This window comes from Pithys albifrons, chromosome 13 (genome assembly GCF_047495875.1).
Source record: "Pithys albifrons albifrons isolate INPA30051 chromosome 13, PitAlb_v1, whole genome shotgun sequence".
In the NCBI taxonomy this organism is placed as follows: Eukaryota; Metazoa; Chordata; class Aves; order Passeriformes; family Thamnophilidae; genus Pithys; species Pithys albifrons.
Window position 1 is genome coordinate 7,423,593 of NC_092470.1, and position 21,296 is coordinate 7,444,888.

The 21,296-nt window shown below is 40.4% G+C and overlaps 1 protein-coding gene across 1 annotated transcript in view; it reads left to right on the forward strand.

Moving 5' to 3' along the window:
• Positions 1 to 21,296, forward strand: part of MYO1E (myosin IE) — a 77,885-nt gene that overhangs the window by 39,887 nt on the left and 16,702 nt on the right. The window contains exons 5-18 of the mRNA XM_071568044.1: positions 335 to 422; positions 2,026 to 2,115; positions 2,900 to 3,031; positions 4,298 to 4,432; positions 5,568 to 5,700; positions 9,114 to 9,310; positions 10,276 to 10,356; positions 10,743 to 10,829; positions 12,071 to 12,157; positions 13,239 to 13,406; positions 14,146 to 14,231; positions 14,823 to 14,904; positions 15,690 to 15,796; positions 19,550 to 19,648. Of these exons, the coding sequence (XP_071424145.1) occupies positions 335 to 422; positions 2,026 to 2,115; positions 2,900 to 3,031; positions 4,298 to 4,432; positions 5,568 to 5,700; positions 9,114 to 9,310; positions 10,276 to 10,356; positions 10,743 to 10,829; positions 12,071 to 12,157; positions 13,239 to 13,406; positions 14,146 to 14,231; positions 14,823 to 14,904; positions 15,690 to 15,796; positions 19,550 to 19,648 (1,572 nt within the window). The remainder of the gene's footprint in view (positions 1 to 334; positions 423 to 2,025; positions 2,116 to 2,899; positions 3,032 to 4,297; positions 4,433 to 5,567; positions 5,701 to 9,113; positions 9,311 to 10,275; positions 10,357 to 10,742; positions 10,830 to 12,070; positions 12,158 to 13,238; positions 13,407 to 14,145; positions 14,232 to 14,822; positions 14,905 to 15,689; positions 15,797 to 19,549; positions 19,649 to 21,296) is intronic.

Sequence of the window (21,296 nt, forward strand, 5' to 3'; positions counted from 1 at the left end):
AATTAGTTTCTGTGTTAAGGTCTGAAATCCCACTGAATTTGCATGGGAATTGGGTTCTTAACATACACATTCTCTTGGTTTAAGTAGATGTTTCGTACTTTATGTGGTTTTCTGACTTTGGAGTCCCACAGAGATTGTGGTGTCCATGAGGATGATGTACAAACACAAACACAAGTACCATGATCCAACACTGTATCACAGTCTCTATATTACCAGTTTCCCCAGTGTAAATATGGTGTCTGTAGCCTTGAGTGGGCAAAATGAACCTCAAATTACTCCATTCTAGAGTTACTTAGAAACTAACATGAGTATTTTCGTGTTTCTTTTTCTGTAGTGGGGAAAGTGGTGCTGGGAAGACTGTAGCAGCTAAATATATCATGAGTTATATCTCCAAAATTTCAGGAGGTGGCCCTAAAGTACAGGTGAGTTCAGACAGTAATACTGAAGCATAAGCACAGCCTGAAGATTGGCTTCAGAGGGGGAATGACAAAGGCTGTTTGGGCAGACACTGGCAGATAAGAGGCACATGAGCTTGGGAACTTGTGGGTGAGCAGCAGGTATTACATCCCAGCCCCCAAAGCAGAGACCCTGCAGTGACCAGTGCTGTGCCCTGCTGGGCTGGGCTGGGAGAGCCACAGACCCAGAGGCAGCCCTGCTGAGTGTGCTGGAGCTCTCATACTGAATTACACCTGCAAACTCTTTTTTTTTTTTTAGTTGAGATAAAAAGTACTTTAATTATTGCTCTTAACCAGATCAAGAAGAACAATCAATCCCCATTTAATAGATGTGTGGCTTTTTTCCTCCTGTGTCAGCATTGTATGGAAAACTGAACCGGCTTTTGGGGGCTTTATTACTTCCTTTGGGTCTCTCATTGGTGTGTGTACATCAAAGAGCCACAGCAAGAACATCTTTTTTATGAGGTTATCTAGGCAAAATTAGAGCTGAAACAAACAATAGTGCTTTGGTTAATAACCATGCTATTGGTGTCTGCTCTGCCTATCAACACCTATGGGCTAAACCTAATGGAGTGAATTAACCCTAAAAATACCCTTAATGACATTACAATGCCATCCCTTGACTGACAGGCAGTGGTAGGGAGTGGCAGCTTTAACCAGTCCACTCTTCTTGAGTGCTTACTGTGATTTTTGATTTGCAGTCTCTGATGTTGAGTGTGTTCTTTCTGCTTAGTTTTGTACAACAGCAATACTGGGAACATTGCAAAGAAAAATTCAATAACCAAGAGAATGATCCAGATAAAGTATACATTATGTTATTTTTGGAATAAATAAAATCATTCTTTATAAGTAAATATTTTGTTTTATTTAAAGGATTCCAGCTTTTTGCATAAAACTAAAAAATACTTCTTAGTAATTGACAGAGTAAGAGTTGATGAAGTTGCCTCGAGCATTTCTTTTGAAATAAAATTCCATCTTCTTTTACAACCCAGCATGCACTGGGTGTTTCTCCAAAGCTGATATCTTCTCCATAGTCTCAGCTCCCAGGATCAGATAAAGACACACTAGTAACACATGATATTGCTTTCTAAAGCAGCTGGATAGCAGCATCGTTGCTATCAAAACAGATTGCAGAAGCCCTTGCAGATTCCTAAATTTCTTGCTGCTCTGACTTCACTGGCTGTAGTTCTAGACACCCCCCCCCCCAAAAAAGATTTAAAATCTTGTGTAAGAAGGAAGTGGTTCAAATGAAGATGATGGAAGAAACAGATCAATTTATTTGCTGTGTTGCTTGGCAGAACAACAAACAGAAGAACCACTCTTTAGTCTCAGGCATTATGTTCAATTTTGTAGGACTTTCCTCAGAAAATAGAAACCAGCTCTGGAAAAAAAGAAAAAAAATGGATTAAGTTCTACTCCTTGTCTGATCAAGAGAATTTTTACAGATGCAGAATTTCTTGCCTTTTTAATATATAATTTAGATGTCATGGGGTTTTTTTTAGAAAATCTGTGAGAACTTTAAAAATGTCTATTTCTGAATTTGTATTTCTCTTGTTTCCTAAAACCTTAGCATGTTAAAGATATTATTCTACAGTCCAACCCTTTACTGGAGGCCTTTGGGAATGCCAAGACGGTTCGGAACAACAACTCCAGCAGATTTGTAAGTCCCTCAACCTCAGAGGTTACTTTGTTCTTCCAACTTCTGTGCTGTTACAGTATTCAGTAGTATAATATAATTTGGCTACAAGGGAGGTAAATCCAAGTAAAATACAAAGTATATGTCAAGAGGATTCTGTTTCATCTTTTTCCTCTGTTTTTTTCAGTACATCCTGGCCACTATTTATAAAATACCAAGTCTGCTTTCCTGATCCATGTGGGCAGTGGGCAGGGGTTACCTCAGTCTGTCATTGTGAAATAGTCCAGATAATACTGTGAAATGACTGCTCAATAGATGACATATTGTGGGTTCCATTTCAAGAAGTTACACAGAGTCTTTAAGAATCTGAGATGTGTTCCTGAGTTTACATGAGTGTTGATGCAATTAATGTCTCCCTGAGAGCAAGAGATCGTGGCTTCACCTTTCTGCCAAGCTGAGCACACTTTGCTGTTGGTTGTAAATCTGTTAAATTGACCTGCTGTACAGGTGAGCCTTGTGGTTTCCTTTCCACTAAGCAACAGTCTCAGCAGTGAAAAGAGGCCACTGACCTCCTCTCTATATTTGCATTAGCAAGTGATAAATTGTCCCCAGTCTGGAGCTGTGCAAATGCAGGAAGAAAGATCTGTGGTGGTTTATGAGTCTAAGCTGAAGTTGTACCTTGAGGCAGCTGTGCCACTGCATCCATAAAGATGAAATATCCCAGTAGCCTTGCTTGGGATATAGTAGAGATGCATGATTGCAAATTTACTCTGACTAATAATTTAACAGCTGTAATTATTTATTGCAGGGGAAATACTTTGAAATACAGTTTAGCCCAGGTGGAGAGCCAGACGGAGGGAAAATCTCCAACTTCCTGCTGGAAAAATCTCGAGTCGTAATGAGGAATCCTGGAGAGAGGAGTTTTCACATCTTTTACCAGGTCAGAAGTGTATAGATCCTTTCTGAATTATTTAAAGTAGGACCTGTTTTTCCTTTTGATTGACAATTCATTCTCCATCAGTGATAGGCCTGAGTGCACACTCCCAAAGGGAATCTGGCACTGCTGGGAAGCTCCTGGCATGTTGGGACACCCCTTCCCATAGACCTTCCTGGCTGCCTTTCAGCTCCAGAACAAAAGCACTTCAGCACTTCACAGGCCTTGCTTGAGAATTCATTGTGCACTTCCATATGGAAAAGTCTAGTAGAATATAATAGAAAATGAGAACTTTGTGGCAGATTTCTTTTTAAACTGGCCTCTATATATAGGGAGAGGCCAGTTTATATATGTGTGTGTATGTATAATGTATGTGTGTCCTGGCCTATACTTCCTGTGTGAGAGAGATTTGATTCTCAGTTAAGTTTTTGGGATATTTAGGACAGTACTGTTTGTTGAACCCTCCAAGCATCCTCGGGCTTTGCTGGCCTTCACTGGGTCTTGACATGCACAGTCCTTACCTGCTGCAGTGCTGTTGGTGAAACTTCATGGGTCTGGGGTAAGGACAGGGCACTCTGAGAGTCTGTGAGCAGATTCACATGAGCTGAAGTGCCATTGCCAGGATGGAAAGCTGAGTTGGAACTGGAATTGCTCCAGGAGCTCTGTTCTCCTCTTCTGAGGTATATGAACAATTTGCTCTGTCCTGCTGATTTTTCTGTGGCTTGGACAGGCTTTATGACACAGGAGGTAAAAGACCACAGGGTTTTAACAGTTCTGTTTTGAGGTTAGTTCATTCCTTCCTGTTGCAGCCCTGTCTGTGCACAACTGTGTGGCCTTTCCATAGTTCTGAGGAGCACAAAGGGTGTGTCCTCACAGTGGGAGTCACAGGTAATGCTGCCTTAGAATGCTTTCAACTCTGCCTGCCTTGCAGTGGGAGTGGAAAGCACATTATGGACTTAGATAATGCACTGTAGATTGGAAAACCCACTTTGCTGTTTCTTTTTGAGGTAAAGATAATGGAAGGCATTCAAGTCAGTCATATTTTTGCTTTTTACTAGATGTGGAAGTTAGAACTAAACCACTTATGGGCATGGGATTGAGAATCTGGGCTTTTGGATTAAACGATGACCAAAGCATAGGAAGGATCCATCCCTGGCACAGCACAAGCCATGCCTCTCCCAGTGGTTTCAGGCTCAGTCACCTGTTTCTGACCTGCCTCACCTCTGCTGAAATCATTGTATGATCCCTAATTTGGGGGTTTTTATTCTGCAGCTGATTGAAGGAGCCTCCTCAGAACAGAAGAGCTTTCTTGGCATTACCAGCATGGACTACTATTACTATCTGAATCTCTCTGGGTCCTACAAAGTCGATGACATCAATGACAAATCAGATTTCCAGGAAACACTGGTGAGTTCCGTACTGTATGATTTGTATAGGGAGGAGTGTGTGTTCATTTCTCTGTCCATCTGCAGCAAAGACATTGATGTATTAGTGTGGGAATGAGAAATTAATGCAGATCTAACTTATTCTAATTGCATTCTGCCCTGAGGAGGAGGTGTGTTACCCTGAAGACAGACAGTTTTTCTAGAAAGGCAGTTTGGTTTTCAGTTTGTTCTTTTTCAGAAGGGTGCAAATTTCATGGAATCTAATTTGGTGCAGATAATCTGCAGTATGAAGAATGTGGAAATGCAAACACAGTGAGGGGCTTCTATTAGAAGAAAATGATGAAAGAGTGCCCTGTTTTAGCTGAATTCTTGGTGCTGACTGACCTTCCATGCTTATTTACAAGTGTGGCTGAAAGGCTGGAGAAAGGGACTGTGAAAACAGGTCAGGGATCTTTATTCAGTGCTGTTCCAATTCATTGTGTGACCTGTCAACTTACTTGTCTCCTGTTATTAGTAGTTTACTATTTAAAATAAGTATAGTAACACATTTATATATGTAACAGATTTGAAGGCCCCCCAAAAAATTGTTACTGTTGTACTCTAGTTCATCTGGTATTTTAGAAAAAGACTCAGTTGAGGAGACATTCTGGAGGTTACCATGTACTCTGAGCTCCAAACCCAGTGTTGTGGCTGAGATTCAGAGCCTCAGCCAGACACTGGGCTGCTTTTTAGGGTCATTCAGCACAGCTTCTCAGTTCTTAGTCTCAGTGGATAAACTGTCTGTGTAGAAGGAATAAAATCATTATCTCTTAGGATCATTGTTTCCATTTTGCAATGAAGCTGTTTTAAGTGTGACAATTAAGAGCACATGATTATTTCTTAGTACCTTTATTTTTTCCAGAATTGATTTTATTAGTACATCTTCTAAACGGTGTAGGTGCTTCTGTATTTAATTAAAAAAAAAAACCAAACAAAAAATGCTTAAGTAGCACATCTGGTATCTTTTGAAGCTTCAGTGCTGGCTGTAATGAAATTTGATTGCCTTAGGAATTTGGGCTGCTTTGGACAACTCCAACTTTTAGCATCAGAATTTTAAAATTATTTCTAAGATGGGAGTCTTTTATTCCATTTTTTTGTTTGTTTGTTTTCCTTCCCAGCATGCAATGAGTGTGATTGGGATCTTTGGAGAGGAACAGAATTTGGTACTGCAGATAGTGGCAGGAATTCTGCATTTGGGAAACATCAGCTTCAAGGAAGTTGGCAACTATGCAGCGGTGGAGAGTGAGGAGTGTAAGTACCCCTGGGAGCTGCTCCAGGAGCAGCAATGGGCTGAGGCCCAGATGGCACAGGGGGAGCTGCAACCACAGCTGCTGGTCCAGACACAGTGAGGCCCCTCTCCCAGTACAACCTGCCAGGTCAGAGTCTCCTCCAAAGCCAACGGTGCTGAGGCCCCTCTTGTGTCTTGTAAAATGCCACTGACTTAAGAGGAGTGAGACTTTGCATTCTGAATTTAAGAAATCCTCCTCAGACCTTCAAGTATGAAATAATAGACATTGTAAGAAACACTTCCAGTCAGACCTGAACTCGGGTTCTTCCAGTGCATCAGGACACATTCTAAAAGCCCTGGTTTCTGGTGTGGCCTCACTGCCCTGTGCAGGCTGGTACCAGCTGCTTTTGGGTATCCCTGGCCTCAGGATGTAGTTGGTGCCAGGCCTACAAACACACAAAGACGTGTGCCTTGAGCACAGAAATCCAGAACTGGACTGAACTGCAGAATTTACATACTGTAGTTCTGTTTCCTGTCTCAGACTTCTCAACCAAGACCTTATTAGTAGCTACAGCTGCTATTTCTTTACAACTTCCTTTTCCACAGTGCACTGTCCTTGCATCCCTCACCACGTGGTGCTGTTCTGTGTCAGCACAGCCAACAGCAGCAAGGTGTTGGAAGAGTAATGGTTTTAAGCATTTTAAACACTTTTGTCATGATTTATACCTACTATCTAATGTTGATTTGTGCTGCCTTGATAGTTTTAGGACAGAATGGATAAGTACAACATATACAGTAGCCTATACATACCTCTCTGTTCTCTTAACTCTTAGTTCAGAATGGGTCTTATGTCTAGGAAAATTGCATTTGTTTGGGTTTAGGTAGGTTAGTTAGGAATAAAGTATCTTGTGCAGTCAACTTCACACTCAAGTAACTGTATTAGTACTCTCCAGCTATTTGTTTTAAGAAATTTGGAAATAAATATTACGGTTTTAATTTTACTATTCTCTCAAACTGAGCAATTTAGTAAACCTAAAGAAGAACATTTTGTAGCATTGTATACATCCAAAGAAAAGTACAGGAGTTTTAAATATGTTTTATGATTCCAATTGAGGTACTGTGTTTCCATTTAAATCACAATATTAAATGTTTCAATGAAATAAAGGCATTTAATAGCCAGACAAGATAGAGTATGTTGCATGAAAATAATAAATGGCAAAGATGTGGGTTGAAAATAAATCATTAAAGGTGAATGTATTTCTGTGATGAGCCATGTCCACCATGTTTCTACTGCTCACTGGGATATAAATACAGAAGTTGTGTATAATTAATACATAGAAAAAAATTAGAAGTAGAATGAATATAGAATTTATACATAAACATAAAGAAGCCAGAGGAGAAATAGCAATGTCTAGTAAAGTTTCTGTATAAGGAAAATGAAAGTTGGGCTCATTTCTCCATTAATCCTCCCAGCTTACTGTTTGTCCTAGCCAGCTCAATAGTACAGCACTTATAGCCTGGATAGCCAGAGAAGAGAAAACACAGTGGAAGACGACTGGTCAGGCATGCTTTGTATAAGTCTGAAACAATACAAATTTTCATTTGGTTAATAGTGTTCTTGTTGTTATACAGCCAATTGCATAAAAACATGCAAAGACCATTCTTCAGGACACGAAAAGCTCTAGTCCTTTACCCTGAGTCAGAATCAGATCTATGCAGACCATTCCTGACATACATTTAGGCAAATCAGTCTTTAAAACTACCAACGATTGCTGTTACAGTTCTTGATTTTATTAATAGTTGAATATTTATCTAGATGTTCAGTGTTACAAATCCTGGCAAATACTACCACTTCTCTCCTGGATGCAGAAAAGAATTTAAACCATCCCTCTTTCCATTTGCATTGAATAGAAAGTGTTGTTTTACACTGTCTGAAAACCCATGAAGTCTTTTCAGCTTTTCTTCACAGCATGTACTTAAAATTATTCCACTGAATACTGCTGATTACTCTGGGAGGATCATTTTTGAAATTACATGCATATCTTGCTTTATAATAATTTCCAGACTGTAACTTAATGGTCCCTAACTAGGAAAAGTAATCGGGCATTTTAGGAATGTGAAGTTATATCAAGTCCTGGCCACCTACTCTTCCCGTACAGTAAATCATTAGCACTCTGGAGGAAGTTTCTGAGCTATGCATGGTGGTTCTTACCATTAGACTGTCTGCAGAAATTCTTACCAGTAGTGTTGGCTAAGCACTTTTCCTGGCATCTTTACAGTATATGTGAGCATATTTGGTCTGTAATTACCTACATTCTTTTCCATTTTAAAGCATATGATGATTGACCTTTTCATGTGCTCTTCCATCTGAGTTCCCAGTGAATTACCAGAGGTGTTGCCAGTGACACAACTTTGGTTATTTGTGTGGTTCCTAGTACCCCAGAGTAAATTAATCAGTTTGCTCATGGTAATAAATCAGATTTCAGAGAACTGGTGGTTGTTTTCAATTTTAAAAATAACTTTGGATTAGTGTGCTCAAGGGTTTAGTGCATTCATGCTGTGACATACAGATGTGTAAAGCACTGCCTTAGTGATTATTTTACACCCTCCTCACCCCAGTAAAGTAGATCTGAAACCAGTGGAACATGGAGGAAACACTGTTAGAGGATTATGTGGCTTAGTGGAGGTGCAACACCAGCTCCAGGAGCTGCCCTTGGGGGCCATTTCCAGATGCTCTCAAGGTGTTTCTCTTTTTCCACGCCTTCAGGTGTGTGGCACCTGCAGCTCACATCTGCACATGTGCTGTGAGTGCAGAGAATACTGGGCTTATGGCTGCTTTTATTGCACAGAGGGATTTCTCTGCTTTACTTTTAAACAAGGAAAAACAGAATTTGCAAAGTACTTCCAGAATAAGGGAATAAAAAAATAAAACCAAGTAAATGGCAAGGCAGTTGAAAAGCTTTTGCAATGCCCTAACTTGTAAGAAGAAAGGGAATATTAGGAAGCAGATAGTCTCTTTTTTCTTTTATTTTAAATATTTCATGTTTTTACAAAGAACTTTCAATGTTGTCAATTTTATTTAATGTGTGAACTCTATATTTTATTTCCATCTCCTCCCAGAGTGATTTATTTGAACCACATAGTTCAAAACTATGACCTAAGGCAGCTTACATGTTTGAAGGACTGAAGGTACAGAAATAGCTGAGTATTTTACTTCAAGGTGCTTTATCTTAATTGAAATCCATGTAAGTAAAGAGCTGAAAATGTCCTTGAGGAGCACAGGGGAAATTCTGAAGACCTAAAATCCCTCCTCCTTTTCTTTTTAAGCTGCATTTCCCATGGGTTTTATTTTCACTAAAGATACAGCTATTTTTTTTCCCTTTGTTTTGTGTTTAGTCTGTAAACCATAATCCTGCAACCCTGATCTTTCTTGCAGTTTTGGCTTTCCCTGCTTTTCTGCTGGGAATTAACCAGGACCGCCTAAAGGACAAACTGACCAGCAGACAGATGGACAGCAGGTGGGGGGGCAAGTCTGAGTCCATCAATGTGACCCTCAACGTGGAACAAGCCTGTTACACCAGGGATGCCTTGGCCAAGGCCCTCCACTCCCGGCTGTTTGATTACCTGGTGGATGTAAGTTGGCTTTGCTTCGTTCTACTGAAGTACCAAAACAAGTACAAGTAGGGCAGGAATGTCCCTTGCAGAGCTTTTCTGGTCTGGCATTTCTTTGGCCCAGTGTGTTTCTTTGGCCAAACCTGCTCACTGCAGTGGGAGCACAGCTGCAGGACCAGACCCAGGGCACTGACAGTGAGCTGTACCTTCAGCCTCCCGCCATGGCTGTGCCACAGCATGCTCTGGCATCTCCTCCCTGGCAGCATCCAGACTTCTTGGAATCTTGCTTTCTCCCATGTAGCTGAGCAGAATTAGTGGATTATGGCGCCCTGCTCTCTTATCCCACTCTCCTGCAAAGAGCCCCTTCAGCATCCAGATGTGGCAGTTGAGCCAATGGCCAAATTCTCTTCTCCATGCTGAAGTGCTCTCCTGCTTGGAATGAGCCCCTGGGCTGGGCTGAAGGGGCAGGGCTGTGCCTCTGGCCACATCTGGCTGGATGAAGCAGAGATGTCCTCTGTGGTGGCTCTGCCAAGGTCTCAGAGCTTTCCTTCCCCATGGCAGCCCTGTGGGCTCCCGCTCTGTGCCTGTACCAGCACTGACACCGCAAACGGGAACTCAGAATAAGGTGCAAAGAGTCAGAAGTACCATCTGCAAAATGCGTCAAGTATCAGACTGAAGGCTGTTCTTTTTTTTCTTGGCTCCTTTTCTTCAGCTGAGCTGGTTACACTGAAGGGGAAAGACTTTTACAATTAGTAGATCCAAAGGCTCACTGACCTGGAAAAGAGGACAGTTTACTGTTCATTTCCTAGCTGTTAGTAACACTTTATTAAAAAGTGAAAGCAAAATGATTTATTATATATATTTGTATTCAATTCAACTATGTTATTTTTAAAGAAACCCAGTGTTTTCATATATGTATTCAAGAAGATAAATATCTTTTAAATATATAAATACACTTCTTTTACATTTTCTTTCTGTTTTATCAGTCTATTAATAAGGCTATGGAGAAGGACCATGAAGAATATAACATTGGTGTCCTTGATATTTATGGCTTTGAAATATTCCAGGTAAGGCAATGCAATATGTGGTGTTTGAGTGTATCTGACCTAGGAGAGTTTTTTTATAAGTTAGAGAGGAAAAAGTCCAAACCAGAATAAAAGTAAAACCAGATTCTGTGGCCAAAATAAAGGCAAAAAAATCCCAACTCAGCTTCCTGGACATTGCGATCTCACTGGTAATGTCTCACTTAATAAACATGAAGTATTGAAGAAACTTCAAAGAAAGTAGGTCATTGATCTTAAAAGAAAGATCTGAGATTCCACAAAATGTCTATAAAGTCAGCAACCCATCTATCAGTGACAGTGTTTCTTTGAAGCTTATTGCCAATGTAAGAACTAAAAGTTATTGTGTATAAGGCAGGAGACTAATTTTAAAATTGTTTCCTTTTCTACAGAAAAATGGTTTTGAACAGTTCTGCATCAACTTTGTTAACGAAAAACTGCAGCAGATTTTTATTGAACTTACACTGAAGGCAGAGCAGGTAACCAGACATTTACTGTCTTTGAATTCATAAATGAGCTATTACTTTTGCAACTGGTGGAAAAATTGAGGTTTCATCATCTGTTAACAGTAAAATCTGCCTTGTTAAGCAAGACAAAGGAAAAAATCCCAACCTTTGTTGTTGGCTGACTATAAAACTATGAACCACATCAGCTGCAGACATTTGTTCTGTGGCAGAGTGGTACAAAGTGAGTCCACCACATGGGGTGCTGATGCAGTCATATGACTGCCCAGGCTTGCTGCAGAGTCTGACTCACTGACAGAGATGGAAAACTGCAGCTTGGCTCCATCCCTGTGCTTTCCTTGAACATGACACACACTTAACTGGGAATGCTTTTCTTCATTTCCTCCACACCTTTTTTTATTTTTTTAAATATACGTATGAATGAAACAGATTAGAGACAAATGCAAAAATACTTAGGAAAGTATTTGCAGTTCTCTGCTCACAGCCCTACTGCAAAATCTTTACATGAGGATGAGCTTCTGCCTGGGAGGGCAGACAGAATGCAGCTGAGACAGGGGCACTGTGGTGAGCTCAGGACTGGCACCAGCTCTTGGACAGGGTTTTCAGGAATGCAAGTGTACAACTGCCTTTGTATGGAAGTTCCCAGTCATTGCAGCAGACTGACCTGCACAGTGTGCAGCTGAACTCATGTCTGTGCAGCTGACTGGCTCAGTTTAATCACATTTTAGTAGGAGTTCTTGCCCCACACTTCTCTAGATGTCTCTGTAGTGACAGGGATTGCACACAGAAAGAAGTGGAGATGTGTCTCCGTTCCACGTGCGTTTCTAAATGTGTTGTTTTGGGGGTCTGATCCTCAGCGTGCCTGTCACAGCCTCAATGTTGAAAATAGATCAGGATGTGGAGGCTTAGGTGCACTGTCAAGATACTGTAAAAGTCTCTTGGTTACTATTTGCAGAGTGCTTTGACAATAAATGCACTGTTGAAATATTCCTGCTCTTGTCAGTAACCGCTGAAGGGCTGTGAATGACAAAGGAATGTGTGGGGAGAAGAGTAGGATTCCGATTCATCTTTTAGGCAGCAGAGAGCTGGATTTAACCATCATTAGGGTCATTCCTCCCACCTCCACCCAGTCACACGTTTGGCAAGTTTCCCTGAACATGAGTAGTGCAGAGTTTGTGTCTGTGGAGTGTGTTGTAAATCTAGTGCTACATCTGCAGTGCAAAGGAATGTTTGCATCTTTCTTTCTACTTTAACAGGAAGAATATGTGCAAGAAGGAATTAGATGGACACCAATAGAATACTTTAACAACAAAATAGTGTGTGACCTTATAGAGAACAAAGTGGTAAGTATTTAGAACAAACAGGTGAAAAAAACAAGATTTTTTTTCTCTAAAGTATTTAGGCAACTGCTTTGCTGTCAAGAAGGTTCATAGGAAAAATGCAAATGCTGTTGTTCAGTTACTGAATCATACTATGTCTATATATAAATCTTACATAAGATGTCTTATAAGATCTGTAAGATTTATGTCATCTGAGATACCTTCCAAAAAGAGAACTACACCATAGCATGATTGATGTGTGACTAAAAAATACAATGATGGAAAATAAGATTTTATCCACCTAAATTTATCATGAACTTACTGATATACTGTACATCAGATGGTGCTTTTTCTGTCCCTGGGAGCTGTATTTCAATTTGGGGAAGCTGCAACACCACCTTCCTTTGAGGTACTGTTGCACATCAAACAGAAACAGGTGAAGGAAAGGCATTGTAGATAAAACAAATTTTGTGTCCTTGCTCTGCAGAATATTCTGCAGTTTCAAGTCTTGTTCTGGTTTGGGGTGACAACAAGTGTTGAGTTGTCCTTTAGGACAGAAGTAGGTTGTTTTTCATCCAGTTCATTATGCTCATGTAGACCAGACCAGTCATTCAAATATATTTATGTAGTGAGTTGTGCCTAAATGCACATCAGATTTTGCCCATTTTCCGTCTGTATCAGGATAACTAGGAAGAAGATAAGATTTCTATTACAATGTCAGATATTTATCTCTAAGTTTATCAGACTGCAGCATGTGAGTTCAAATACTTTCCTCAGACCTTTTTTTATTTTTTGGTGGAATGAGAAAAAAACCCTTTAGTGTTGAGCATTTTGATGTTTTTGTTTTGGTTTTTTCCAGCAGTAATCATTGTTTTCCCCATCATATCCCAGTGTCACTGTCATTACAGGAAGTGGCATCTCTTCCTAAACAATTTGCGTGTTTGTGTAAAAATCAATCTCTGCTGATGAGAGGGAAATTCTCCTGACTCTGCTCTGGTGTTTTTGTAGCAAAGATAGTTTTCTGTTTGGAGGGGGAAAAATTTGCATCGTATTTTTTTCCCCTCACTTTTGCTGCTGTTGTTGCCACTGTTGTCCAACGTCTCAGAACCCCCCAGGCATTATGAGCATTCTGGATGACGTGTGTGCCACGATGCACGCGGTGGGAGAGGGCGCTGACCAAACGCTGCTCCAGAAGCTCCAGATGCAGATTGGGACTCATGAACATTTCAACAGCTGGAACCAGGGATTCATCATTCATCATTATGCTGGAAAGGTAATATGGAAAATCATCACTGAATTCTCTGTTGCGTGTCTGTAAAGAAAAAGAACAGTAATGAAAGGAAAAGAGGAGCCCCACAGAGGGTTTAAAATAGGCAGATTATCTCAGGAAACTGTCCTTTCATAGTGTGGGGAGCTCAGGACAAACACACCCCAAGGTGTGTCCCTTGCTGAGGAGAAAGGAGTCTGGGCCTTGCTGCTGTCAAACTTATTAACCACAACTTAATATTAAATGTAATAAATAAGTTCCTTGTGACTTTTATTAATTGTAATCTTTATTATAGTAGCAGTAAATTTAAAGAATCCAGATATAACAGTTACACTTAGGGGATTATATGCCAATAAAACTGAGAATATAATGTACAGTTCTGTCTTCTTGGGGTTTATTTCTCAGCCTAGTCATGTTTTCCTGCAGTTATAGTTAATAACACTAAACCCTTCCTATGCAAAAAGTCTTCTTCAGTAAAATTCATATTAAATTCACTTGTGTCATATTCCATTCACTGGCTCCATAAGTCTTTCTAAATTTGAATTGAAACTGAATTTAAATATAAACATGAAACTCCTTTATGTTTGTTGTGAAAGAGTTTAGTAATTGTGCTCATTGTAGTATTTAGGTTTCACCAGGCTAACCAAAAAGTTCAGAATAGCTACTGATGAGGACAGAATTTAAATTTTCTTTAATTATTGGGTTCTCAACTTACCACAATCAATCAATTTCCACCTTGGCCCAGGTATCTTATGATATGGATGGATTCTGCGAGAGAAATCGGGATGTTCTTTTCATGGACTTGATTGAACTCATGCAGAGCAGTGATTTGTACGTAAGCAAAACTTGCTTCAAGCTGGGATGGACTCTTAGTCCACATGGATGCAGAGGGCCTGACTTCTCTACTTTGCAACTTGTGAGCTCATTTGTATAAAAGTGGAAATAAGTCGCTGCAGTAGAACAGCATAACTTGCATTATGATGACCTTCCTTTTCTGCAAATTCTCCACCGTGAGGCACTGCAGTGTCAGAATCAGATGGTGTAATGGCAGCCATTTGATTTGGCCTCAGACAAGGTCTTCAGTGCTTTGGCATTCTCTCAGAGCAGGCACTGTTTGACAAAAAAGTAACAAGTTTTTTGTTATGTATATTAATTAATTGATGATTACTTTTAAAGAAGTGTGTATTTCTTCAAGTTTTCTACAAGTCTGGTATCATGTCTTCCAATGCTCACTAAAATAGTAAGGGATCTCTCTGGGGAGTGGAAGCTCATAGAAAATGCTAATCTTAAAACAGATTTGATATAACTCCAGATTAATAGAAATAGCTCATTATATTCTGCTCAACTTTACAGCATATTCCTTGACATGCCTGCATTGACTTGTCTTTCTATGCCAACCTTATTTTATAAATTCTTTCCTAGGCCTTTTATAAAGGCTCTGTTTCCTGAAAATCTTCAAGTGGACAAGAAAGGCCGTCCCACCACGGCAGGCAGCAAAATCAAAGTATGTCTAGTTTTGCAGTGTGTGTGTGTGTATGGTTGTGTGTTTGTGAATGAATACCTAAATACATAAATAAAAGTATTTTCTGGTTTTTGCTGTCGAGACGGGCATGAGGAGGGTACCTTGATGGCAGAGTGGTGCCCTGGTTGAGCTGTTGGCACTGTGGGCAGCCCAGCATTGCTGGGCAGTAAATGTTGTGCTCAGCTGCCTTCCACAGCAGGGAGTTTTCCAAACATTTTTGATGGCACTTGCATGTGCATAATGAATGAGCCCTTCACTCAGCCACTCTTCCCACAATTAACTACAGATAACTGGTCTCTTTGCAGTGCAGAAATGCAGCCCAACGCCCACTGAAGTAACAGAAGCCTTTCTGCTGACCACAGTGTGCCTGGAATAAGGCAGCAAGTGTTAGAAGGCACAGTGTCTCTTTGGAGACTGATTGTTTAAGTACACAGTTAGATTACACAGTCCTTTGGAAATCAATAATTTATCAACCTCTTTGCTCATATTTCACCCTGACAGTCAGGTTTGCTTGATGCATTCCTTGTCAGTCCGTATTTTTATATAGTAGTTTAAATATGTATCCCATAGCTGGAGACAGTGGTGCCTTCTATTTACTGATAAGCTTTTCATGAGGTGCATTTTATCCCACTTTGGTTGTTCTGGAGAAAGACCTGAGTGAGCTGGATCTAGTCAATGGAATCATCAGCAGATGGTTATAATTTTAGAATTCTCTCAGGATTTAGCCTGGTCAGCTCAGATCCTGTTGTTTTCCTTCTGCTTCACAGAAACAAGCCAACGACCTCGTGGGCACCCTGATGAAGTGCACCCCCCATTACATCCGCTGCATCAAACCCAATGAGACCAAGAAGTCTCGGGACTGGGAGGAGAGCAGGTATGGGTGAGCAGAGTGTGGGAGGAGAGCCAGCACTGAGGGGCAAAAGGAGCCACAAAACTTCAGAATTTCTAATCACACAGCCTACAAACACAACTAGGTTCTCTAAAACCATCAGAAATTAAATCAGGCATGAGCCCTCCTAAACTTTGAAGATAAGGGGTGGTTACTTGGCCTTAATCAGCAGTTAGTGTGTGCAGTTCTTAGCTTTTCTCCTGTCAGTAATGAGTAGTCAACATTTGCATGAGTAACAAAATCAGTATATTAAGGACTCGGTTTGCCATCTAGAATTTGCACACCAAATGCATTATGCATCACTTCTAACTTTTGCCAACTTTTTAAATTTAAAAACAGCCTCTGCTGAGAAGCTAAAAATCCAGTAGGACTTCTGTATTTGCTTTTATGTATCAGATTTACCAGAAAGTGCCTATAACCAAAAATGTAGAAGGTTCCTGTTTTACTTTTTGACGTTTGATTAGCCAACTCTTTACAAGAATTCACTGGAATATTGGATCAGGTGTTTATGTAGATATTAAGCAGATGTCTAAATTGTCAGTTTGGTTTATCACGTCTGTTTTAAGGCATCTTTTTGGTGCCTAGAACATCTTCCTCCTATCTGTAAAAAGATGCTGCTCTGTTCTGCACTGAGGTGGCTGCTCAGTAGGGTGTGTTTTCTACATGAGGGCCTAATGTAGATAACATTTATTGCTCTGTACCCAAATACTTTTGGTGTTGGTAAAATTGCTGATAAAGCAAGTGGTTATTTCCATCACAGTGAAACATCTTGCAAGGCCTGATTAAAAGCATTCTGGAGACCCCCACAGCAGAGCTCCCTCCCTGCCCTTTGGCATGCAGACTGGCACAGTCACATGTACATGGAGAGCACTTACAGAACCCATTGGGTCTGCACTTCAAAGTGTCACTGAGGGCTTGGCAGTAAATGTAGACCCTCTTTCTCCAGCTTTTCCACCCCTGAAAATCCTCCTGTGCAACACATAATTTTCCACTGACACTGGGGACTAAAGTAAGTGATCCTGGGAAAAGTGTTTATAAAACTTCTAACTGCAAGTTGAGGGGCTTTTAAAATCAATCATTTAGGTATCTGGAGACAGGCCTGTTATTGTGGAAGGTGTTGCTGGGAAACCATGAAACAAACAAATAAAATCCTAGTCCTGAGAAAAGGGCAGCTTCCAGGAAACCCCTTTTGGAGCAAAAATGGGCAAGGTTTCTTCTTGTTTTCCCATAGTGAGGATGGTATGTTGTCAGTAGCTGCTGTATTTGCCAAGGGAAATGCAAAGGATTGTGTACTGTCAGACTCGGACACAAGTGGAAGTGCTGCTTCTAATGGTAATTCTTCCTCCCTGTTTCAAAATCCTCACACTGCCCATCTTCTGTCCTGGCCCTTCACTGTGGCAAAGAGGGACAGGTCTGGGCAAAAGACTTTTATATGCATATGACATTTCAAACTTAAGCTTCAATTGTTTTTTTCTCTATTTTACTGTGAAAAAGTTTTGTGTTGAGGGAAATACAAAACATAACTGAGTTTATGTATTATTTTGCTGAACGATTGGTTTAAGTTTGGGGTTGTTTTCTTTTTGTTTTCTGCTGTGACCATGTAATGCTGCTTCATAACATGCTGCCATAGCCAATGTGATGGGAGTGGCAATTTGCTTATTAGTAGCAGGTTACCAGACCGTGAAAATGTTACTGAGAAAGGAAAAAGCCTTTCACAAAGCCTGTCTCACTTCATGCTCACAGAAGCCATGGAACTCCAGCTTTCTGCTGCTGTTGAATAACTTTAAAATATTTAGCACTGAAACATAGGCCTTGTGTAATATCTAAACCTTGTATAATACTTTAGTTATTCCAGAAATTGGGGTGTTCTTGAAATGTGTTTTTGTTCAGGTCCTGGCACAGCCACTTGAACTTGCATTCAAAACTGCTGCATTAGCTGAATTCCCAGACCCTGACCTGCCTGAGGTTGCTGCCTGGAGGGAGATTTTCAGTGTGTCTTTTCTCAGAAAGGAAAGGAAAAAACAGAAAAATGTCTCAAATTCTCTGGTGCTGGACACTGGAACTGGCAGGACAGTAAGAAAATGGGAGTAGCACTGTTGCTCCAGTGCATTATTCCAGATGTGAACAGGAGGGAAAGCTATAAACAGGAAAATGTATTTTGTCCACCAACTTTCTACTGTACCAGAATTCTTGGAGTGGGTACAAAATACACTTTATTCCTTGGACACACCAAGATTAAAATGTTTAGTGTTCTTTATTGTAAGCTAAAGGAGCAGCATCACTTATCATTTAGTAAAACACCTCTCAGAAGTGTTCTTTAAAAAAAAGAAATAACTGAAGGGATTTTGTCATTTGTAGCGAGTCATTTCAGAAGATTTTTCCCTTCATGCTGTGAGTCATGTGAAAAAAATGTCCCAACAAAAGAATTCAATGGGCAGTACCTTTCATATTGAAATTTAATATTTCAAAATAGCTAGAGAAATAACTCTGAATGAACTGAGAGTGTTTCAGCATTTGCAAAATCTTTTGTAAAGCCAGAGAAATAGTAAGAAAACAAAATTACTGGCTTCTTACAGAATCACTTTTTTTTTCAATTATATGTAAGGAAATGCTCTTTTATATACTGTTTGTTAAACTTACAGGACTAAAATCTTAACAACTGTTCTGTTTTATGCTGAAAGCTAAAACTTCTATACTTTACCCTATAAAAGAACAGCAACAGAGTTAAAAACTGACCTTGCTTCTTTCAGCCACGTGACTTAGATGGGAAGATCAAGGAAGTGCAAAGGGAAGCAGCAACTGGAATTCTTCAAATCGAATTTCCAAGCATTTAGTAGTAGACTGGCAGGATATGTAAGAAGGAACATAAAAAATAATGTACCACAGGTCTAGAAAGATGAAAAATGACAAAAGGAAGCTTTTCTCTTTGCTGCTTTTCTGTGTTGAGATTCATGGGGACATATTTGTTCCCTTTTAGAACCTCATTGAAAGTGTTGCATGAGAGGGAGCTCTGATGGTGTGGGATGATGATTTTTCAGCCCACATGAGCAGCAGAGTCCCTTCACAGCCATCAACACTTTCTGTGGGACTGGAACCAGCTCATTGTTTGTAATTAAAGTGTGCCATGGACAAGCTTCAGCCAGTTCTGTGCCTCCCCTCAAATCTTTCCTGTTCAGCCTGGTAGAATTAGGAGGAATTGTAGGTTTTCATCAACAGACTGACCTACCTTTCTTCTGATTCTTTGTGTAGTGAAAGTTTTTGGGGCTTTTTCCTTGTCATTGGATTTGGTCCTTTGTCCAGAACAGCCAAAAAAATGCTGCTGTGTGCTACTTGTTGTTTGAGCTCTATAAAGCACAGGTCAAACCTACGATAAAAGAACATAAACCAATTTCCCAGTCCCTTGGATACCACCTGTGTAATAGTTACTTGCCCTTTTATGGGTAATAATATTAGCTTAGAAATTTAGACATGAATTACTTTGGAGATGGGAAGTTAAACTAGGAAAAAATGCTGAGGTAAACCTGCTGCATACATTTCAGCCCTGCAGTCTGCCTGCCTTGAGTGTGTTTCCAAGCATGCAGTGTGCATGGGAATGTGCAAGAATAGATTCATGGACTTGTGCAGGGATTTCAGCAATCAGTAGTCTTGAAAGATGATTTAGACTTCTAAGAGTGCCTCAGTCCACAAACAGGCTGATATGAAATGGATTGTAAACCCTGCACTGTTTTTTGTCCACAGAGTAAAACATCAAGTGGAATACTTGGGTCTGAAAGAAAACATTCGAGTAAGAAGAGCTGGCTATGCCTACAGGAGGGTTTTCAAGAAGTTTCTGCAGAGGTGGGTCATACTCATGCACAAGTACTACAGTACACTTATTTTTATGATGAGGAGGGAACCAAGAGGCTGCAAGTTTTGAAAGCTTCTCATTTCCCACTTACCCTTTTCTCCCTTTTGCTCTCTGATCTGGATTACACAGAGATTTGAAAGTGTTTTGAAGTCTGGCTTTGTGTTTTTGAAAGTACGTTCATTTTTTCCATAAACTTGCCCAAGGCCTCAGTTCTTTTTGTAGCCCTATGAGGGAGTTCCTCAGAGTTAGAAAGGGTTCAGGGAACTGCTGCAGTGCCTGAAATCTGAGTGCCAAGCTGCTGTGTCCTGTGTTTAAAATGTTCCTGCTCTAGCTTTCCCAACAACAGACAGAAGATGGGTAAGGAAATCCATGCCTGCCATTCAGCCATTGCAGTGTAAAGAGTAACTTCATCTTAAATTGCTCATTATCCTTCTGCTGGTGTTCCAGCAGCCAGGAATGGGTACAACTCAAACCACTGCAGCTGCTCACTGAGGGAATGAAAGAAGTCAGAGCTCTGTAAGACCAAGCCTTTAGTCAGTGCCTTAGGACCAGCTGTTAAGATGATTAACAACCTCCACTAGCTCATGAAATCCTCTTAAACAGGAGCAGTTTCAAGATTTATACAACATTCAGCTTCTGGTTTTTAGAAACTTGAGACATACAGCTAATAAATGCCCAAAGAGGCATTATGTGACAAATCAGCTCTTGTTGGAAGTCTTTGCTTTGCATTTGAGAATTGAAAACAAAAACCCAAACAATTATTGCAAGGAGCGGAGTATAATCAGACAGCACAGAACAAAGGCATTAATAATACTTCATGATAATACAAAGAATATTCAAATGCTGTAGTAATAGCCAGACCTAAAATCTCTTCAGGTATGGACTCAATTTTTCATTATGGAACAATTTTAAATTCCTTTTTCTTCACGATCTTCAAGCCCAGATGTATAAACATGATTATGCTTCAGGCAGTGTTACTTAACACAGGCTGTTGCTGAGACAGACTAGCAGATTTACAATGTGTATTAAAATCCAGCCCCCACAGTTGCTGAACACTGATTGGGAGGGCTGTGCAGGTCTAGTTACAAAGTGCTCCTGAATCCACAGCCAACTGAAACCATTCTTCACGGAATTAATGCATTTGTTTCAAATTAATTAGCTGTGTTCAATTTAATGTTGTGTTATGAGTAGAACCCTCCCTGCTCCGTTTCCATCCCCAGCACCAGAACAAGCTCTGCTGTGACCCCCTGAGTCAGTGGGAGTCCCAGGGCAGGGGCTGGGGATGGCCAGGAAATGCACACTTGGGCACTTGTTTTCACTGGGCGTTCCTTGGCAGCTCCAGAGAAGTGGAGATTCTGGGCTGAATAGACTTTTATGTACCAAATTTACATTTGCATGCAAAAAGCCACAGTCTCTGAAAAGGCCTGTGTGTTCCAAAGCATAACCCATCTGCAAGCTGAGCTCCTTGCTCCCCTGTTTAGACATAACACCTAACTGCTTACTGTCAGTTTGTAATAGATAGTTTTTGGGGGGCAGTCAGGGTTTGAAATTCTTTCAGGAGCATTTTAAGAATCCATTTAGTACTTGTGCTGAAATAAACTGTAAGATAAATTACATAAGCTTGAAAAAGCGAGATAC